Source organism: Giraffa tippelskirchi, chromosome 5 (assembly GCF_054371585.1).
Source record: "Giraffa tippelskirchi isolate mGirTip1 chromosome 5, T2T-mGirTip1v1.2.pri, whole genome shotgun sequence".
Classification (NCBI taxonomy): Eukaryota; Metazoa; Chordata; class Mammalia; order Artiodactyla; family Giraffidae; genus Giraffa; species Giraffa tippelskirchi.
The window spans coordinates 13,557,885-13,580,806 of record NC_137279.1 but is presented as its reverse complement, the minus strand read 5'-3'; the positions used below and the strand labels follow the sequence as shown (position 1 = coordinate 13,580,806).

The 22,922-nt window shown below is 36.5% G+C and overlaps 1 protein-coding gene across 1 annotated transcript in view; it reads left to right on the top strand.

Annotated features, from left to right (window-relative positions):
• HMCN1 (hemicentin 1) overlaps window positions 1-22,922 on the top strand; it is a 521,571-nt gene that overhangs the window by 181,824 nt on the left and 316,825 nt on the right. Inside the window, exons 5-6 of the mRNA XM_081492191.1 lie at window positions 11,924-12,095; window positions 15,545-15,651. Coding sequence (XP_081348317.1) covers window positions 11,924-12,095; window positions 15,545-15,651 — 279 coding nt within the window. The remainder of the gene's footprint in view (window positions 1-11,923; window positions 12,096-15,544; window positions 15,652-22,922) is intronic.

Genomic DNA, 22,922 nt, shown 5'->3' with positions numbered 1-22,922 from the left:
TTCTTGCCTGGAAAATCGCATGGACAGAGGAGCCCAGTGGGTTACAGTCCATGGGGTTGCAAAGAGTGGGCCATGGTGACTCTTGAACCTTACTTTCCTTTTGTATTTCTGGTCATGGTTTTAAAAGATTTTTATTCTTCTTATTTCTCAAGCCAGAAGTCTGAGAGTCATTCCAGACTTTCCTTCTTTTTCATGTCCACATTAAATTGCCACCAAGGTAACATTGAATCTAAGGTATCTTTGGCTTTTGTTTTCTCTTCTTTCTTCCCTCTATCATTGATGTTTCGTTATTTTCATCCTGGTTTATTTTAACTGCCACATTGCTGATCCCATTGAAGAGTGCTGCATGTCTACCTTGTGGACATATAGCATTAGTTCATTGTAGGGATTTTGTAGAACCTAATGGCAATTGCTTAAAATGGTCCCTGTCATTTACTTAATAATTAGTCCATGACTGTGATATATTTGCGATGTATACCCTTTACCAAGCAAGAGCAATAGTGAAACTCACTATTGACTGGTCTTCAAGCAGCTTAAAAAAAAAAAAAAAATCTGACATTGTTGGTTGCCGTTTGAGTGGTGTCATAGGTGGGCAAGGAAGTTGTAATTAATGTATTTTCCAGAAAAATGGGAATGGAAGCAGAGTGAAAGTTTTGAAAACTTTTGTTACAGTGAAAGTAACAAAATTTAAGTTTGCGTATGTCCTTTTGTGTGCATCACAGAGTTAAAAATTGTGGCTTGGGGGCATTTGCAAAAGTAAGGTAGTTAAACTGTGATTGGTTAAGACCATTGTCTCCTTCAGCTTCAGCTGCCCCCCGACACATGTGTCCTGTGTCTACTGACATTGGGGTGATCTTGGCTATTTTTTTTTGTTTGAGCCATAGCTCTAGCAATACTTCAAGTGTGCCATGTAGGAAGTTGAAAGTTTTAAAGTATCTCAGATAATAAAATTTTTTTGGATAACTGACATTAAAAGACTGTCTTTCTAGTCTCTCTACATAAAATATTACATTTTTTGGTCATGGGAACAGACATTCAAAGAGTATGCAGCCAAAGATGCAAGGGGGGAAATATCATAGCCTCTTGACAGTTAACAGTAGCAGATTTTATATTAATGTATTTATTTTGGGGATTTACAGTATTTGTCAGCTTTTAATAATTTGAAAGGTATGTGAGCTATTTTTTTATTGCACATGTATTTTTCTTAAAGAGGGCCCTCAAGTTGTATAAGTGTTCAGCTCACAGAACCTATGTCTTTATTTAGAAGGTCTCTGGGGAAACATTTATGATCTATTATCTTTTGCTGGGGCATCTCTCACTGCTCTGTAGTCAAAGACCCAGGACTGTCCCCCTGCTCTAAAAGCATGGATTTACTAGGAGTGGAACAGAGAGGCTGTATTATCCTACAAATGTCAAATGCCTGTACTCTGGTTATTTGAATCTGATTTTGTAAACTATATAGGCAGGGCACATAACTTTTTACCCTATGGATTTAATACAGAACCTAGTATTTGATAAAATGACTATTTTTTTTAGTGTTTATCGACTTAATATAAAATCTCATTTCAAGTCATTAATCCCTTTCATTTTTTCCTTCAGTGTAATAATCTGTGATAATTAGATTTAAAGTAAATATAAATAGTATTTACTCTAAAGACCTTAATAGGTTATTCATTGGATGCTTTTTCTTTTTTTCCTCCTCCTTCACTACCCCTGCCCAATATTCAAAATATCCTCTCCTGCCTCTGTATCACCTTTATTTTATTTCTTCTTTTTTTTATGTTAAGTTACTAACAACAACAAAAAAAACCTTTTTATTTTATATTGGAGTGTAGTCAATTAACAAATGTGATAGATTCAGGTGAACAGCGAAGGGACTCAGCCATTCATATACATGTATTCATTCTCCCCCAAACTCCTTTCCCATCCAGGCTGCTACATGACATTGAACAGAGTTCCCTGTGCTGTACAGTAGGTCCTTATTAGTTATCTGTTTTAAATAGAGCAGCGTGTACATGTCCCTCCCAAGCTCTCTCAGAATCCCTTCCCAACCCTCCCCTTCCCCTTCACTTTCCAATCTCTTCTTTTTCAGACATGAAGATTACCTTTTGATATGTGGATGGACCAGACTTTCTCTGACTTAATCCATTGCTTTCTTTTACTTTGCAAATTTTGATTCTTGATTTACTTTTCTCTTTCCCCCTTGGGAGCTGCTAAGATTTGTACAGTTGATTTCAACTACCATCTGTAGTGATGATTTAGTTGTGGGTGCTAATAAAAAGTTTTACTGTAATTTAAAAGGGAGACTGAAGATAACTTGGCAAGTACTGAGTATTCACCTATATTATTTCAAACAGTACCAGTAAAACCCAGGCTGTTATATAAATTTAAGTGTTCTTGCTATAGATTACAGGGAATCTGGAAAGAGTTAGTGTTGCTGAGGTTTTTGTGCATGGTGCCAGATGTTAAAAGCTGCACAGTATTGAAGTTTTACCACTCCTATAAAGCATTTCCCAATAGTTTTAGTCCACACTGATGCTCCTCTTCTTGACTGCCTGAGGCACACATTGTTACTAACATTTATTCCTTGTGGGGCCTCTGAAATAGCTGGACCTTTAAAATCTTCCAGTTTATCTCCTCATCAAATGCACTTAAAGTTATATTATGTGACATTTGAATATATACTTCTTAAAGCTTCTTGTTTTTGAATACTAGTTCTTAGGAACCTAATTGGAAATATGGAAAGTATGATGAAATCTAGATAACTTCACTTTAAAATCTACGTATAATCAGAACAGAGATACACAAAATGTTCCTTTTAGTGGCTGAATGACCCAGGGGTCAGAGAAACTTGCCTGTAACTGAATGTGTTCAAATTTCTAGATAATATGTCAATCAGAATGGATGGGTACGGATCAACGTAGAAACAGGGAGACAGCTAAGTCATTATGGGAAATGTTTGCAGTGCCCATCCAAGTTCTGTCTAAAAGTGAGGGAGTCTCCACTATCTGTTAGGATCCACTTGGTCCTATATGGTTCTGGTTAGTGATGAAAGAGCTGTAGTCTCTAGACTGTGAGATTTTCCCATCTCACTGGTAAGAACACACTGATTGTGAGATTAACTTAATCAACCAAATGCTATTCCTGTTTAATGTATCTGAATTACTTCCTCTGTCTTATTCCCAAACGCAGCAAACACATGACAGTACGGTGGATTTACATACTAAGTATGTGCAGGCGTGCATCTTCGACAAGGACATAGTTTGAAATTTGCATATAATCAAAATTATGCTTGAAATCTTTTGAATTAATTTTGAATTAGTAGGATTTAGGCTTAGAAGCCCCCAAATTAAGTTCTTTCTTTTCCTGCCTCCTTTCCCTCTCCTCCTTCCTCCCTTTTTTCTCTCCTTTTCCTTCACTCCCCTTCTATTTCTTTCTGCCTCTCTTTTTTTCCCTTGGCCCACTTGGAATCTGAGGTTTCTTTCAATGGTAAGAATGAGGGGCAATGGGCACCCAAAGAACTTCACCCTATATTACATTACATTGGTTAAGAGCATGTGATTTGGACTTGTATGCTCTTTTTGGAATTATACTTACTAGCAATGTGTTACATACTATAACATTTAAAAACAGAATATAGAAAAATTGAATGAGGTAAAATTTATTAAGTTCTTAGCATGGGGCTTAAATGAAAGTGCTATTTAAGTGGCAGCCATCAAAATAACCATTCAGTTATGATTGGATTCCGGAATCATACAGTGTATATTGTGATGTGTGTACCTATTGATATACTTGTGTATTGTGAAAGGATTCTCCCCATCTAGTTAATTATCACGTCTGCTGCCTCCCATGTTTCTCTCTCTCTCTTTTTTTTTTTTGGTAGAAACATTTAAGTTCTATTCTCTTAGTAAATTTCAGTTATGCTATACAATGTTATCAGCACAATATTTATGTGGAATCTACCAAAAAAAAATTCTAGCTCATAGAAACACAGCATAGAAAAGTAGTTGCCAGGGGCTCAATGGTTGGGAAAAGAGAGACTAGTAAAAGGGTCCCAGCTTTCAGCTGTAAGATGAACAAGGTCTGAGGATCTAGTGTATAATAGTCAATGCTTTATGTTTTCATTATTTTAAATAATGCATATTTCTGGCAAGAGAAATTTCCTCAGTCATTTATAGCATGTTGAGTTTGTGACACATAGGAATTTTATGAAGATAAATTAATGAAATATACTTTGACACTTTAGAACAGCAGGAATGATTTCACCCTTCAAAAATGTATGAAGTGTGCTTTTATTTTTTCAGCTGTTACACATTAGAGAACTTCCATCATGTTGAAGGTGTGGTAGTTTTATGCAAGTTTTAGGTGTTCATAGAGTTGAAGTTGAGGGTCATTTTTGTCATCAATCCTCTGTAGTTCCCCCGTGGAACCCAAATTTTCTAATGCAATTCCAATTTCTAAGCCTTTTCCCTATCCCCTCCCTGTTGAGCCTCCCCAACCCGGCTCACCCCCTTAGGTAATCACAGAGCACCAGGCTGAGCTCCCTGAGTTATATAGCAACTCCATACTAGCTATCTATTTTACATACGGTAGTATGTATATGTCAGTACTACACTCTCAATTCGTCCCACACTCTTCTTCTCTTGCTGTGTTCACAAGTCTGTTCTCTATGTCTGTGTCTCTATTCGTATGTTGCAAATAGTTTCATCAGTACCATTTTTCTAGATTCCATATATGTGTGCTAGTATATGATATTTGTCTCTTTCTTTCTGACTTATTTCAGTCTGTATAACAGGCTATAGGTTCATCTACCTCAGTTCAACTGATTCAAATTTGTTCCTTTTAATGGCTGAGTAATATTCCACTGTACATAATGTACCACTCCTTTCCTTATTTGTTCATCTGTTGACGGACATCTAGGTTGCTGAGCCATTGTGTACTGATGGACATCAGGTTTCTGGGCCGTTGTGTATTAACATCTAAGTTTATTATGGCAGAATGATGTATTTCCTTGTTTATGTAAGTCCGTGGTGGGGGAAGGGCTGCGAGGGGAGCTTCATGACTTTAAATTTCATTATATTGCCAATCTGGAGCTTCCCCAGTGGCTCAGAGGTAAAGAATCTGCCTGCAGTGTAGAAGACGTGGGTTTGATCCCTGGATTGGGAAGATCCCCTGGAGGACGGCATAGCAACCCACTGCAGTATTCTTGCCTGGAGAATACCATAGACAAAGGCGTCTGGTGGGCTACAGTCCATAGGGTTGCAAAGAATCAGACACAACAAATGAAAAGGCAACCTATTGAAAGGGAGAAGTTAGAATAGTTGCGTATCATATGTTTGATGAGGGATTAATATTCAAAACATAAAGAACTCAATAGCAAAAAAAAAAAACCCAAACAGTTAAAAGCGAGCAAAAGATATGAATAACTCTTTTTCCAAATAGGATATTCTAATGGCCAACAAGTACATGAAACGGTGCTCAATATCACTAATCATCAGGGAAATGCAAATCAAAATCACAATGAGATATCACCTCACACTGGTTAGAATTGCCATTACCAAAAAGACAAGAAATGACAAGTTGTTGGCAAGGATGCAAAACAAAAGGAACGCTTGTGTACTGTCGGTGGGAATGTAAATTGGTACAACCACTATGGAAAAGAGTATGAGGCTTCCCCCCCAAATTATAAAGAATCTTGAAAAATGAAAGTGTTAATCTCTCAGTGGTGTCCGACCTTTTGTGACCCCGTGGAATGTAGCCCACCAGGCTTCTCCGTCCATGGAATTTTCCAGGCAAGGATACTAGAATGGATTGCCATTCCCTTTTCCACAGAATCTTCCTGACCTAGAAATTGAACCTGTGTCTCCTGTGTATGTATCCTGCATTGCAGGGAGATTCTTTACCATCTGAGCTACCAGGGAAAGCCCCTAAATGATCTTATGATCAAGCAGTTCCACTTCTGGGGATTTATCTGAATAAAACAAAAGTATTAACTCAAAAAGCATATTTACTTCATGTTCATTGCAGCACTGTTTACAATCGCCAAGATATGGAGGCAGCCTAAGTGCTCATCTATAAATGAATGACAAAAATGTGGTATATTTACATATACATATTGGGATATTATTCAGCCGTAGAAAGAAGGCAGTCTTGTCATATTTGACAACAGGGATGGACCTTGAGGGCATTATGCTAAGTGAAATAAGTCAGACAGAAAAAGACAAATACAGTATGATTTCACTTATGTGTGGAATCTAAAACAAAAACAAAATAAAACTAAACCAGTAATATATAGAGAACAGAAGCTGGGAATTTGGTTGGGTGGGCGAAATGGGTAAAGGGGTTCAAAAGGTACAGACTTCTAGTTACAAAATCAGTTAAGTCCTGGGGATGTAATGTAGCGCCTATTAGCTATAGCTAATGTATATTTGGAAGTTCCTAAGAGAGCAAGCCCTAAAAGTTCTTATCACAAGAGAAAAAAATGGCAACTGTATGTGGTGATAGATGTTAATTAGACCTATTGTGAGAATCATTTTGCAGTATATACACATATTAAATCATTGTACTATACACCTGAAATGAATTTAATGTTATATATCAATCATATCCTGACTAAAAAAAGAAAAATCTTTCCAAAGTTTTTGTCAAATTCTGTTCTTGAAGATGTATGCAAAATTGATTTCACTTCATTTCTACTAAATGCTATGTATTATGTTTCATAATACATAATAATGTAGGCTAGTTTTGTGTTTTGCAATGATACTTGCATTTCCTTCTTGAGTGAAATAGAAATAGGAACTATTTTTAAGCATTAATTATTATGTAGGATGCAAAATACTTATACTAGGAGAGTATCTTCAAGGACTCAGGGGCTTTATAAAAAATAACTACTGCACCAGAATCAGTGTTTGAAAGGTACAAGAACTCAAGTATCAGTTTCCCTAATTTATAAAATAAAGGAGATGAGTAAGATGTTCTCAAAGGCCTTTTGAGATTTAAACTGCTAAAAATCATTAGAGACTATTTTTACGTTAAAACTTAATGCACAGTTAATGGTGCCTTAATGGTTTGAAACACGAAACCAGTGGTTTAGTAAAAATGTACTCATTCAAAGAATCTCACTTTATTCTAGTTCACTTCTTTTTGTTGTTACAATTTAAGGTCCTTTCCAATCTCATAAGAACATTTCTCATGGTTAGACAAAGTTTTGTTTCTTTTTCCTTATATGTGGCAACATTAGAGACCAGAAACCTCACTTAACTATGATTGTGTGGCTTGTAGGAATCTGCTTTTATTCACATGTTGGTGATATCTGTATTTTCTAATAAAGTGAGTTGCATCTGTCTTCAATTTGATTTTTTCCTATAATTGTATAAAAAAGTGATTTGAGACTTCTGACAGAGGTCTGCACTGTATCTTTCCCAACCAGTAATATCATGATACATGGTAATCTCTTTGTGAAAGCCTCATAAATGTTGATGAATTGGAAACAGTATTAAGAATAAACCAAAAGCCCTCTTATATTTCCTACCATTTAAATGCAGTTCCTGTGTGAGAAGGCAACTAAATCAGAAAGTTTTCCATTTTCACAGGAATGCCTAGAACTTAGCCCTTGTCATCCATAACTAACAGACAATAGTATAATTTTCCAGTGATATATCATAACCTTTTTACATTTGTTTCCAAGGACAGATGTATTTGAGGAGTCACCCAGAATACACTACACATTTAAAGAAAGGTGTATTAAAACTTGATTTCACTTTTATTTCTGCTCAACACTATTGCATTTCATTGTTGAACTTGAGATACTGTAATATCCTTACTTTCTAATTCTTTTCTTTCTTACATTGAGAATTATTTATGACTACATTTTGTGTCTTGTCCTTTAAACAAATGTTCTTTCTATTTATCTGATTTCTCTTGTCTTTGCCTTCTTTAGTCTCTAAATCAGACATTATTCTCAGTTATTTATCACCAGTAAAATTTATCAAGTGCTTTCTCACAGAGTAAGTCAGTTCTTTGCATTCCTTTGAGTTAGGCAGCCATGTTCTATGTTGAAGACATAAAAATGTCAACACTCTGATTTTTAAAATATGTATTCTATTTATGGTCAAATATTAGCAATAATCAGTCTCTGCCTTCTATAGCGATATGGACCGATTTGATTGGCAGAATGATTCATATCTTCCTGTTCATGCATGATAGATCACTCAGAACCCATTTTTCAAAATATGGCATCTGCTTCTTTAGGTAATGATATTGATACATACCTATCTCATATGTAAAATCCCAGGTGCTTTATAGGGTTAACATCTGAGGAAATATATCATTTGATTTATGGGGTAATTTACTGTAAAAGACTTGTTTTTTTGTGCTCAGTTAGTTGATGATACCACTACAAGATTTTCTTTGTAAAATACTTCAAGTATTACTTCTCTGCTTAAAGCAGGAATTCTTTCAGAAACTTTTCACCTATGTCTTTAGTATAGAAAACGATTGTCATAGCTTGAGTTTGTGACCGTACAGACACTGCCCCTGACATAAGCTTCCAACCTCATCTTCTGCTTCTCCCTTTTCTGAACACTTAACTGTAGCCAGTTAGATGCACTCATATTCCCAACATTGAGTACTTCTGTCTCTGTATGTTTTTCAGAACTTCTCTTCTACTTGGAATGACTTTGTGTCTGTTTTTCATTTACAGAAGTCTTATCTTTCAGGGAAACATTTTTTCTCACTTTGCCCATGAAGTAATTATTGAAATTTTCAATTAGGGGAAGGGAAGGGAATTCAGTTGGAGATGGAGGAAAGCATTTGAATATCCACTATGTGGCAAGTACTATGATGGGCAGTTTACATACATTATTTCAACAAAGGCTTCCTGTTTTATGAATTCCTTTCTTTTACTTAAGAAGTTCAGTTCAGTTGCTCACTCGTGTCCAACTCTTTGTGACCCCATGGACTATAGCACGCCAGCTTTCCCTGTCCATCACCAACTCCCGGAGCTTGCTCAAACTCATGTCCCTCAAGTCGGTGATGACATCCAACCATCTCATCCTCTGTTGTCCCTTTCTCCTCCTGCCTCAATCTTTCCCAGCATCAGGGTCTTTTCCAATGAGTCCATTCTTCACATCAGGTGGCCAAAGTATTGGAGTTTCAGCATCAGTCCTTCCAATGAATATTCAGGACTGATTTCCTTTAGGATTGATTGGGTGGATCTCCTTGCAGTCCAAGGGACTCTCAAGAGTCTTCTCCAACACCACAGTTCAAAAGCATCAATCTTCGGCGCTCAGCTTTCTTTATGGTCCGACTCTCACATCCGTACATGACTACTGGAAAAACCATAGCTTTGACTATGTGGACCTTGGTTGGCCAAGTAATGTCTCTGCTTTTTAAAATACTGTCTAAGTTGGTCATAGCTTTTCTTCCAGGCAGCAAGCGTCTTTTAATTTCGTGGCTGCAGTCACTATCTGCAGTGATTTTGGTGCCCAAAAAAATAAAGTCTCTCGCTGTTTCCATTGTTTCCCCATCTATTTTCCATAAAGTGATTGGACCAGATGCCATGATCTTCATTTATTGAATGTTGAGTTTTAAGCTAGCTTTTTCACTCTCCTCTTTCACTTTCATCAAGAGGCTTTTTAATTCCTCTTCTCTTTCTGCCTCGAGAATGATGTCATCTGCATATCTGTGGTTATTGATATTTCTCCTGGAAATCTTGATTCCAGCTTGAGCTTCCTCTAGTCCAGCATTTCCTTCCCTTGTGGTTCAGGTGGTAAAGGGTCTGCCTGCAATGTGGGAGACCTGGTTTCGATCCCTGGGTTGGGAAGATCCCCTGGAGAAGGAAACGGCAACCTACTCCAGTATTCTTGTCTGGAAAATTCCATGGATGGAGGAGCCTGGTGGGCTACAGTCCTTGGGGTCGCAAATAGTCAGACTTCACTTTCATCAGTTTCATTCACTTTCATCAAGACTCAGTCCCTAGAAGAGTTCTTGAACAATGAGCATTTATTTAATGAATAAACATAATTGCCTCACACTGTTAATTTTATGATAATGTCTTAGCCACTTTCCTCATCCTTGAGGACAAAAAAAAAAGATGAGGGGGATCATTTTTACAGAGATTGAAATTATTACACAATACTTGTTGTTTGATTCATTGGTTTGTGACTACCATTATTGAAATTTTAAAAATACTGTTGTTTGAGTAGCTTGGCTGTAGCTTAATATCCAGTGCTGTTCAGTGTTTAATGAGTAATTACAAGGGAAATTGTTCATGATGGAATGCTGTCTTGAAGGATAAATGAACCAGAGGAAGATCTTAGGTGGATTAAAGCTTAGTGTGATTTAGGAGTAATCTTAGTAAGTTCAGCTAAGCAATACCTGTCCAGACATACCCTGTAAAATGAGGAATTGTATTTGATGTTGCGGAGTATTTCCTTCAAGAGCACACCACTTAAATTGGTTCTAACCTGAAGTATTTTTCCACTTTAAAAAACATAATGGTTATTTTTCCCATTATTTTTTTGTATTTTTTATTTTAAATGAATGTTTTGCTGGCATTGCAATTATTTTTCAATAATTAATATACTGCAGTATATATTATAATATACAGTATATAATTATAGTGTACTCTATTATAATAATTCAGTACTCAATATGTTGAAATTGGATTTGATGATTTGCTAATTGTCTTTTATTAGTTGAACTTTCAAAAAAACCAAGAAAGAATAGAGGGAAAGAGAATCTCAGTATTACCATTACCTTGTTTTCTGTAGATTCTTTTCATTTCTATTGAGACATGGAACTGTCTGTAGTACCTATGCATGTAATATATTGCACAACTAGTTTTTGGACATTGTAATCTCATTTTGAATATATTACTCCAAGATATAAAAATTGAAGTTGAGCATGGGTTAAACTAATAGTTTATTCTGAACCTGCTATAATAAGTGGATGTAGGGAAAGTTAGGCTTTTTTAAAAATAAAATATAGCAACGTGTACATGTCAATCCCAAGCTCTCAGTCTGTTCCTGCCCCTTTTCCCTCTGTCCCCAGGTAACCATAAATTCATTCTCTAAGTATGTAGATAGGTTTCTGTTTTGTAAATATGTTCATTTGTAGCATTTTTTAGAGATTCCACATATAAGCCATATGATGCTTGTCTTTTCCCTGACTTACTTCACTTAGTATGATAATCTCCATGTCCATCCATGTTGCTGCAAATGGTATTATTTCATTCTTTTTATGACTGTGTGTTTACCACATCTTCTGGTGATGGACATCTTCATTGCTTCCGTGTCTTGGCTATTGTAAATAATGGTGCATTTAACATGGAGGTGTGTCTATCCTTTCAAACCGTGTTTTTCTCTGGATGTATACCCAGGACTGGGATTGTTTTTATGGGACCTCCATACCATTCTCCATAGTGGCTGTACCAATTTACATTCCCACCAGCAGTGTAGGAGGGTTTCCTTTTCTCCACATCCACTCCAGCATCAATTGTTTATAGATGTTTTTGATGACGGCCATTTTGACTGGTGTGAGGTGATGTCTCATTGTAGTTTTGATTTGTGTTTCTGAAATAGTTAGCATTGTTGAGCATGCACCTCTTTTCATGTGCCTCTTGGCCATCTGTATGTCTTCTTTGCAAAAATGTTTATTCAGGTATTCTGTGCATTTTCCAATTGAGTTATTAGTTTGTTTGTTTTTTTATATTGAGCTGCATGAGCTGTTTGAAACTTTTGGAGACGAATCCCTTGGGGAGTGCATTTTTCCTGTTCTGTGCGTTGAGAAAGTTTGTTTTGATTGTGATGGAAATAAGCAACCACGTCATTTCATTAAGCAAATCAGCTGCTGCTTTAGCAGTTCGAGGTGGTATAAAGCTGTAAATATTTTGATATCACTTATATTTCTCTTTCTCTTATAGGTTTTAAAATGGGTGGAAGAAGCAGTGCAGGCTTCCAAAGTTCACCTCTTATCAACAGATCATTTGGAACAAGCTGTAAATACTTGGAAAATTCCCTTTGATCCCAGTCTAAAAGAGGTTACTGTGTCTCTGAGTGGCCCTTCTCCAATGATTGAAATTCACAATCCTTTAGGTGAGATATATGGAATATTCATATTGAAAATATTAAAAATATAGAATATGAAAAAAATAGAAAAACCATGAAAGGTAAAAGATTTTTAACACACTTACTTGTTAAAATTAATGCTAACTTTATGAATAAATTCAACAAGCTCAAAAGTGACTGGAGAAGATGTTTAAAAATTAAAACTGAGTATTTTCAGTCGTAAGTATTGTTGAATTAACATGAGATTCAAAAAACTGAAACTCCTAATAATTTAAACAGATGGCATTTACTAACTCAATTGTAACTGGAGGATCCAAAAAATATTTTAGATGAACCTGAAATCATATTTTCTTCATCTTTATATGAGGAAATACTTCACAGTAACTTATTCTGTAAAATTCAGTGTTTTGTCATTTTTAAATGAATCATGTGAAAGTCCTTTAATACTAAAACAACTATCTAATTTTTACCATATCATTTTCTTGATAAATTTTAATTCTTCAGGTTGTTCTTGTTCAGTCAGCAAGTTGTGTCCAACTCCTTGCAACCCCATGGACTGCAGTATACCACCAGGCTTTCCTATTCTTCACTATCTACCAGACTTTGCTCAAACTCATGTTCATTGCCTCAGTGATACTATCCCAGTGATACTATCCAACCATCTCATCCTCTGTCATCCCCTTCTCCTGCTCTCAATCTTTCCCAGCATGAGGGTCTTTTCCAATGAATTGGCTCTTCGCATCAGGTGGCCAAAGGATAGGAGCTTCAGCATCAGTCCTTCTAATTCAGGGTTGATTTCCTTTAGGATTGACTTATTTGACCACCTTGCATTCCAGTGGACTCTCAAGAATCTTCTCCAGCACCACAATTTGAAAGCATGAGTTCTTTGGTGCTCAGCCTTCTTTATGGTCCAACTCTCACATCTGTGTGTATATACTGGAAAAACCATAGCTTTGACTATACGTACCTTTGTCGTCAATGTGAGGCCTCTGCTTTTCAATATGCTGTATAGGTTTGTCATAGCTTTCCTTCCAAGCAGCAAGCATCTTTTAATTTCATGGCTGCAGTCACTGTCTGCAGTGATTTTGGAGCCCAAGAATATAAAATCTGTCACTGCTTCCACTTTTTCCCCCCTCTATTTGCCATGAAGTGGTGGGACCAGATGCCATGATTTTAGTTTTTTGAATGTGAGTTTAAGCTAGCTTTTTTCATTCTTCCCTTCCACCCTCATCAAGAGACTCTTTAGCTTCTCTTCAGGAGACAGTTTTTCAGGAGACAAGTAAACTCTGGTATTCCCATCTCTTTAAGAATTTTCCGCAATTTGTTGTGATCCACCCAGTCAAAGACTTTAGTGTAGTCAATGAAGCAGAAGTAGATGGTTTTCTGGAATTCCCTTGCTTTCTCTATGATCCAATGAATGTTGGCAATTTGATTTCTGTTTCCTCTGCCTGTTCTAAATCCAGCTTGTACATATGAAATTTCTCGGTTCATGTACTGCTAAAGCCTAGCTTGAAAGATTTTGAGCATTACCTTGCTAGCAAGTGAAATGAGCACAAATGTGCAGTAGTTTGAACATTTTTTGGCATTGCCCTTCTTTGGGATTGCAATGAAAAGTGATGTTTTCCAATCCTGAGGCCACTGCTGAGTTTTCCAAATTTGCTGGCATATTGAGTGCAGCACTTTTACAGCATCATCTTTTAGGATTTGAAATAGCTCAGCTGGAATTCCATCATCTCCACTAGCTTTATTCGTTGTATATTTCCTGAGGGCCATTTGACTTCACACTCCAGGATGTCTGGCTCTAAGTGAATGATCACACCATCGTGTTTATTAAAACCTTTTTTGTATAGTTCTTCCATGTATTCTTGCCACCTCTTCTTAACCTCTGCTGCTTCTGTTAGGTCCTTACTGTTTCTGTCTTTATCATGCCCATCCTTGCATCAAATGTTCCCTTGTTATCTTCCGAAGCATATTGCACACCTTCTAACCTGGGAGGCTCGTCTTCCGGCATCTTTTTGTCTTTTCATACTCTGTTGGGTTCTTGAGGCAAAAATACTGAAGTGGTTTGTGATTCCTTCCTCCACTGGACCACATTTTGTCAGAACTCTCCACTATGACCCTTAATGGATCACAGCCTTGTCGTAGCAAAGGGGCTTGTGTAATTTTACAGGAGATAGTTGTTAAAAAAAAAATTTATATTCTCATTAGAATAGTGTTTTAATTTGTTCCTTCAATAATTGCATGGTATGATTATTAGTTTTGGCTTAATTCCATCTCTGGTTGAATTGTACAAGACTTAAGGTTGAATTAAATAGTAATCTTAAAAAGAAACCTAATTTTTCTTAAAATTCGTGTTTAGGAAATATTTTAACCAATGATGTTTGTATAATATTTTTATTCCTATTGTAACTGAAGTATATGTTACATTTTTTAAACCTTTGTGAACATTTATAAATTGGGAAGAAGTAACTACCTTTTTTACTTTATTCGAATCTTAGAAAATGACTAATACCTTAGAGAAAATAGTGTATGAAGTTGTCCTCAAAGGCTTCAACCACCCTTAACAATCAAATTGAAATTGATGAGCAAGCAAAACCAATTTTTTGAGACTATTTGGTCTTGAAAATAGATTTGTCTGTAGAAATGGATTTGTCTTTTTAGGTAGCATTCTTCTAGTACCATCTATCCTATCTACCCAGGAAAGATTTGTTTGTCATTATCTGGATTGAAAGTACCTGTAACCATTGCATTAAGTTCTACTCCTTTAAAAATTCATTGACATTGATATTTTAAAAGTCATTTGCAGTGATTATAAAACTTCTGATGCAAAGGTAGGATTCTTTTAATTGATTTGTTTACATGACTGCATAAATAGTCCACAGGAGAGCCAAGACTGAAGTGAATAAGTAAACTGTGGCATAATTCCACATTTGCTTTCCTTCCTAAGTTCCAACTGTCAGATACTGTATATTGATCTCAGTTGGAGATGGTACTGTGTTACTTCATTATACTGTCTCCTCTAATTATTCCTTTGACAAGTAAAAGCCTTCTCCTGCACTTCATGGAAAACTGAGGTTTTACACTTTATGCAAAGTTATGCCCAGGGTTCTTAATGTTAGTAATATCTTGAGTCATCTCCCAAAAAGCATTTATTTTAGTTTACTGTTTTGCCATCTATTAAGTCGAAATGTCTCTAGTGACTGGACATAGCTTCTTTGTAGCCATAATAATCATTACCTAGATTAACTGGAAATATTATCGTCTTCCATGTTACTCTGTTTTTAAGATCACATCCACATAGCAAATAGGAATCTGTTACTTCAATTACAGTGTTCAGAAATGCTCAAGTTGAGTATATTTTAGATATAAAATGATGTTTTGAGCTAGAGGTGTAAATGTCCATCAGATAATTTGTACTGGAAATGTACATAGCTGAAATAAAGATTATGCTTGTAACCTCTATGTCTGTCTTTCAGGAAAGCTGATAAAAAAGGGATTTGGCCTGAATGAGCTATTAAATATTCATAACTCTGCCAAGGTGGTGAATGTTAAAGAGCCAGAGGCTGGAATATGGACAGTGAAGGTATTGTTATTTTACAAAGTCTATTTGTTGTTTTATTTTAATGTTGGCATGTTTTGTAAAGTGTATATAATACTTTATTTATATCTTCTCTAATGATCACGGAGAATGCTTTTACTAAAAATCAATAGATGTGTTGCGTTCTTCGGAGTTGTCTTGATCATGTGAATTGATGGTGTTTGGTTTTGATGACCATGAAAGGGATCAGTACCACCATAAATAGACTTAAAATGCTCAGGTAGTTTTCCTATCATCGAATCTGTAGATTGATTATATTAGCCCTGTCTGCCTCCAAAACAATCAGAGATGGAGCCAGTAGAGAATGATGGTTAGGGACATAGGCCCCATTTGGAACTGCCCTGGGTTTGAATCTCACCACCACCACTTAAAAGCTGCAATCCCTTAGAACTATAGCTTCTGTTGACTTTCTTTCCACCTCTTGAATATAGGATGGCAATACTGATCCTTTCCTTCATAGAAGTGTACTGAGAATTAAATGAAGATAATACAAATGAAGTATTTAACAGAGTTCCTGTTACAAAATAAGCACTCAACATTGCTGGTTATTGGTGTTTGGTAGACCGACATTCACTGTGTGCTTTAACACAAAATGGTATTTGTATCCTAGAGTCGCATTAAGTAGTATATGTTCATACTAAGAAAGCATTGTATTTTGGCAATATGGAGGAAAGAACGTGTTTGCCTTCGAAATTCAGGATGCCATAAATCTGAGATCTAGTCTTGCTGCAAATTATATGTGGGACCCTCCCTAGTAGAAGCTGTGCATGGCTTGCCCATATTTCTCAGAAATTTCAGTGTGCTCTGGCCTACTTCCAACCCCAGGATCTGTATTTCTGTGTCTGAGAAGCTTTTTTTTTTTTTTTTAAGATAGAACAGGAGAAGGCTGTTCAGCTAGAGAGTTAAACCCCTCCAGAGCGGCTTTCAGCCCCTGCAGGAATAGGCTCCCGTTGTCCACAGGGAGAGCAGGCTTAAAGGCACACCCTTTATGTGCTGCGTGTATTACTCTTCCTCTTCCGGTTGGAATCCCTTGTATCTCCCAAATAAGCAGTTTACTCTGGAATCCTGGGGCAACTCAAGTGAAGATTCCCCTTGCATCGTTTACTCTTTCACTGTCTCAGCTTCCCTACGTGAAAAAACAGAAAAACAATGGGATCAATTGGCTCGTTTCAAATTACATAGCTGCTGTGAAAGTGCATGGAGGTGTTATACCATAGAAATTTTGCATGCCAGTTTTTTTTAAAGAAATACTCAAATTAACTTTATAAAATTAAAGAATAAAAGTTTTCATTGTAGCTCCATTTAAGTCCTAGAATATCAGTGTTTCTTTTCCTCACAACTCTCAGTCTTAGAAGGAAAATAAAACAGTAATATGGATATTTTAACATGAATAATATGGAATAAGGGTTTAAGTAAAAAGGCTATGTGAAATAAAGTTAGTAACTTTCATCGAATGGATCACGAACAGTCCCATCTGCCTGTGTTATCCCCCAGTGCCTTGCCCAAAGTAGTGGCTCAGTCCTCCCTGAGTGCATCAGATAGTCAATAGTGAAGTGTTTTGCTGTTATGTTTTAAATAAATATGGCCAAATTTGATATTACAGTTATTTTGGCTAACTTGCCCCAAATATAACTAGATTGAGACTGAATTTCTGTGACCACGGTGGAAAGGAGTATAAGAAGTTTTGAGTCTCTCTATCCTCCAAACACATGCTCCAAGTCAGCAGTCTTGAGCTAGCAAGTTCACTAAGGTAATCCGTTCTTGCTCTCTGACTAGTGACGTTAAGTTGTCTGTTATTGACTTTGAGATGTGTACAAGTGATACTGTTCTTCTGTATGATTAGCAACTGATTGCGAAGTATTTGAACCCATTTTATAGGTGATTTGGATTGCTACCAGTGATATTTCCTCTAATAAAACTCTTGCCTAGAAGGGGGATATTTTACATGTCTGATGTTTCTTTCCTTGTGCCTAACACACCTATTCATCCAGCCATCCATTCAATAAACCTTTACTGAGTGTCTGATTCTGGCCATGTTCCATGATACTTAATGGGCACTAAGTACATCTTAATTGGTCATTACAACAGAGAGTCACTGAGGATGAATCTGCGAGTGAGGAAGGAGATAAGATGATAGGACTGTTTAGACAAGTCTCTAAACTTGATCTCCTGTAATTAAGAAAACAATAAAAAGACGCAGTATCTATTATCACAGTATTTTAAATTCATATCTAATCATCATCAAAGAAGCTTCTGGTCCTGATGTTACACAATTTCTGGTGTACAATTAGTGATATCTAAACAAAGGATAAGAATTACAATGCAAGTAAAGATAATGAACTTATTTTGCTCCTGAATGAAATACCGAAATAATGTGTCAGGTTGGCGTAAACGCAGTTGAGCTGAATCTACTGACATAAATATTGCTGCTGACTTTGGATCTCCCTTTTGGATAGCTAATGAAGGATAGCAATTACATGTGTGTTTTCTCAAGAGGACAAACGTCTGAGATTAGACAGCACATCCCTGGTGCCGTCTCTCATGCGCTCTACTATCGGGAAAGCTCTATCAGTGGAATTACTAGCAGCGTTTTTGAATGTTTTGCATAACAGTTTTAATATCATGTGTGAAACACAGCCCATCTCTTTTTTGACCTTATCATCGTTTTCAGGGAGCACAGAATTGAGCTTCAACCAGTCTTTTTGGTTATCTTCCACCATGTGCCTTTCTACTCTAATCAAATATACTTTTGCAGTGTCTCTCATCTTCTCTTAACACATTCTCTTGGTCTGTGATTTCTCTCAAGCTATTGCTTCTTTCTAGAATATTCTTCTTTTCTTATTTTATGTCTGATTCATAACTCCCAATAATGCTCAGCTCAAATGGTAGCATTTGTATCAAGACTTTTCTCATCCAGAATATACTCTTTTCCCTCTGGCTTCCTATTTCAATTTTTTTGGCACCTCCCTTTTGCATAACTTTTCCCCATTATGTCATATTTATTTCTGTACAGGTTTTGGCTTCCAGTTTTGCTGTAGATCAGACTTTGTCGCAAATATATGCCATAATGCCTGGGAAAGAACTGTATAAATTTTCCTGAATAAAAATGTATTCACTTATTCTGATGATATCCAGGGAAGCAGGCAGAAGGTTTGGTTTAGTTTGCATCACAGTTGATGTGCTGGCACAGAACACTTTATTATGTCCATGATTTGACTATGAGAGTGGTGACTGCTTTTCTTCTGTGATTTCCCTGTGAAACCCTGGTGATTACTTTTCTGTGATTTATTCGAACACTTTCTTTGAACAGAAACAATGAGCCAACTCATCAGTATAATTCATATAAGTAACCTGGATGTTTTCGGTTGCCTCTGATGCAGGTGAAAACTTGCCAAAAAGAAGTAACTGAAATAGACCCCAAGTTATTATTACAAACAAGAGAGACAGTTGTTTGAGGCCCCTAAATTTGTATCTGTAGGGAAGCTAGAAATCCTGGGTCTTATTTCTGAGAAGAAATGTAAATTTTCCATTCGGACAGCTCAGTTATACCCAGGCTATTTGAACATAACCACATAAACTCTGATGCCAGATTGTATGCTCTGCTCTTTAAGGGAAACTTTGTTGCAAAGACATTAAATAATTGTCAGTACCCATTATGTTTAGTGGGTAGAGACTGTTGGATTATCAGTGTGATCCTGGCATGTAGCACATCCCCTGAGGTGTTTCCATTAAGTAAATTTGGATAAACTGTCCTTAGATCATCTCCCAAGTAGAGAAAGGAGTGTACCCAACCACATGATTATATTGAGATTCTGAGACTAGCAGAAATATTTCTGATTGTAGATAATTACTTTGGTTGCCAGAACCTACTAATGTATTTTCTACAGGATAAAGTTAGTTTTAGAAATGCTCAAATGACATAAACTTGTTAAGGAATCACAATAAACCTCAAGTCTAACAAAGGACCACACAAGTAGACTATTACACTGGTCTCCAGTTATTCCCACCTGGTACCTCTTTTGAATAAGCAGTCAGACTACACCAGGTGTATTATTTACATGGATTAGCTATGGCTTAATTCAGTGTTTAGGGTCAATGGAATGCTCTATAGTAGATTTTTTTTCCTGAAATATTCCCCAGTTATATTTGTCTGCCGTTATCAGATTGTCAATCAAATGGAATATTTCCTTTAAAAATATATGTACACTTTTATTTATATTTAAGTGGGTATGTGTGTGTATGCATATGTGAATATATACAGAATTTACATTTCTTTCCTTGTATCATGTATTTTTAAACAAACAATGACTAGTAAAATGATAGTATTTAATCTAGCTGGCTTCATTATATCGTTTTGACTGGCACAACTCTTATCCCACATTAGCTTCTCAATAAATATTTGATTAAAACTATAATAGTCTTTACTTTGTAAAGGATGGTAGTTATATAAGAGCAAATAATTTGAAAATAGATGGACATCTATTTTAAAATATGCTACTTAATATCTTTTTGACCTTGAAGAAATTACCTAAACCTACCCAAGTCTGAGAAAAATAGGGGAAAATAATACCTACTTAATATTGTCATGATGAAATTAGATGTTGTTAAATGTTTAAACAGTTTCTGACACATGAGTGGTAAAATTAAATTAGTTCTTCTCCAGACTGTGTAGAAATAGTAAACTGTATCTATATTTTCTATCAATTCTAGATAGACATAAAGGCTTTATTTACTTTGGCTTATTTAGTATTTTATAAAACATTGAAACTCCTTAGGAGAGAGAAATTAAAGCCAACTCTAGCAATCATATTTTAATTCATTTATAACATGGCAGGCTTCACATTTGGTACCAGGATGTGTTCTCCCTGGCTTGATACAAGTTCCTTCCTCACTAGTGTCACATGTTCTGTGAGGGTTGACAGGATGCTCTCCCTCATAGACTCAGGAACCCAAGCTGATGGAGACACCGCCATATTTAGAACATTGTTGCTGTTCAGTCACCAAGCTGGGTCTGACTCTTTGTGACCCCATGGACTGCAGCACGCCAAGCCTCTGTGTCCCTCACCATCTGCTGAAGTTTTGCCCAAGTTCATGTCCATTGAATTGGTGATGCCATCCAACAATCTCATCCTCTGTCGCCCTCTTCTCCTTTTGCCTTTAATCTTTCCCAACATGTGGCCACTTTTTAGTGGAGGAAAAGACTGGAGAACGTGCATAGAAAAAGGAAGGGATTGTGTCACTTCTAGGATGAGATAGACATTTTTGTGAGTGACAGACACACTTCACTTCCTTTGTAACCCATTGGCCAGAACTGTCATCATGGCCTAATGGTTTTCTGGAGCTGGTTCATAAATGGCTCATGGAGAGTCAATTATGTGCTTTCTCTTCCCAACTCAGTGACATCCTGTTGGGAGCTTGAAATCAGCCACTTGGTAGTATTTACAGCGCAGAATTTGGCAAATGTCCCAAATTAGGGCTTTATTTTTTCAGAGAGAAGTTTACCAGCACTCTACTAACCTGACTCCTCCTAAGTTGAGAATGCATTTAGAAATTTAGAATGGCACATGAATAGATGGGGATATTATTGTTTTCTATGCCACAGGGTCCAAATCAACCCAGAAATTATGTCATCCCAAAATGTTATGCATTGACTTAGAGTATTGAACTTGGAGTAATTGCCATTTAACTTGCTGTCTAAACCTAGGCAAGTAATTAGTTTTCTGAGCCCCAGTTTCTTTATGGTGCTTAAAATCATTTTTGGATGGGACAGGATTTTATGAGCTATTGTGTGAACATACTTAGCATGATGTATCTAGAAAAATTCAATGAATTCTTGATGACTCTGGTATCAGTTGATCCTAGGGAAATCTAAGGGAAACTGCCAACGTTAAGTGTTTGTTGGCCTTATTATTAATGATACTAATAAATTAATTTCATTTATTAAACCTACATGTATTAAGTACCTATTGAATAGTATTTTATAGGTGATATATTTGACATAATTCCTGCCTTCAAGGGCTTTCTATGTAGAGAAGACTTTCAATATTTAATAGATATCTAGCCTTAAAAATAGATTCATCTGCAATATAGTTGACCAGGAAGATATCAGAAGAGCAACTGAGTTTCCCTGGAGCTCTCCATGGTGCTTGCTCCATGGTCCTTCAGCCTGTCCTGCTCCTTCATTTCTCAGACTCATTCTCAGTTCAGAAGCCTACACTCTGGTCCACTCTGCTGCTGTGTCTCTCTCACCCTTTTGTGTGGCTACCTATTTATAATTAGAGAATGCCATTAGGTATCTAGTCTAACCTCATCTTTGCCTCAACTCGGCTTACACTATAGCAACCTCTGTATTCCGGACTCAGACCCTTCTGCAACTTGACCAACCTGACATTCTAACTCAGGGCAAATAATGTAACACATTATAAACCTTTATAAATAACATGAATAAGTATACTGTTTAAAATGCAACTCTCAGAATTTCAGGCTAATACAAACCCAGTCCAGTGTCTGCCTAGAAAATTTCCTGTTATGCTTGGAACCACTGTGAGGCTTCTTAATTTCCCTGTTCCTAACTACAGGAACCATGAGGTGAGGATGCCTCTGTGCGGAAGTGATACTTCTAGATACTCTGTGGTGGAAAGATGCTTTTTGGAGCCAAATTCTCACTTTATTACAGCACACAGTTTAAATCTACATGATATAAAGATCAAATAGAAAAACATCAAGGCAGTGATTTTTATCATACTAATTTAGTTATGTATGAAGAAAAATGGTACTAAGATAGCTAAAATAATTCAGAAGGGAAATATGCAGCTGGACTTCCCCTCTATTTAACTTAGTCATCGATTAGCTAAATTAGCTAAATTTTCTTTGCCCCTCCAAGGCTTTCTTATCTTTTAATTCTCCTCCAACCCCACTCTGTCCATAAGACATTAGAACCCAAAGCCTTTCCCCAATGCTTCTGGGGTTTCCTGAAGGTTTACTCCGTTTTGGTCTCCTTGCCTCCGATTATTTGTATGTTGATTCTAATCTTTTATGCCTCCATGTTGGGTAAACCTCAGTCCTTCAAAAATTTCAGGGAAATCCAGTAACAAGACTGTTTTGTGAATTTAGTAAATTTGACCATAGATTTAGGGTTTATCTTGTAGTAACTTGTGTCCTTTTGCTCTCTCCTTGCCCTCCATTCTTCTTTTCTCTATTTTGTTTCTGCTTCTCTCCTGTGAATAGTCTCAGGAATTCCATATAGATATTCACTC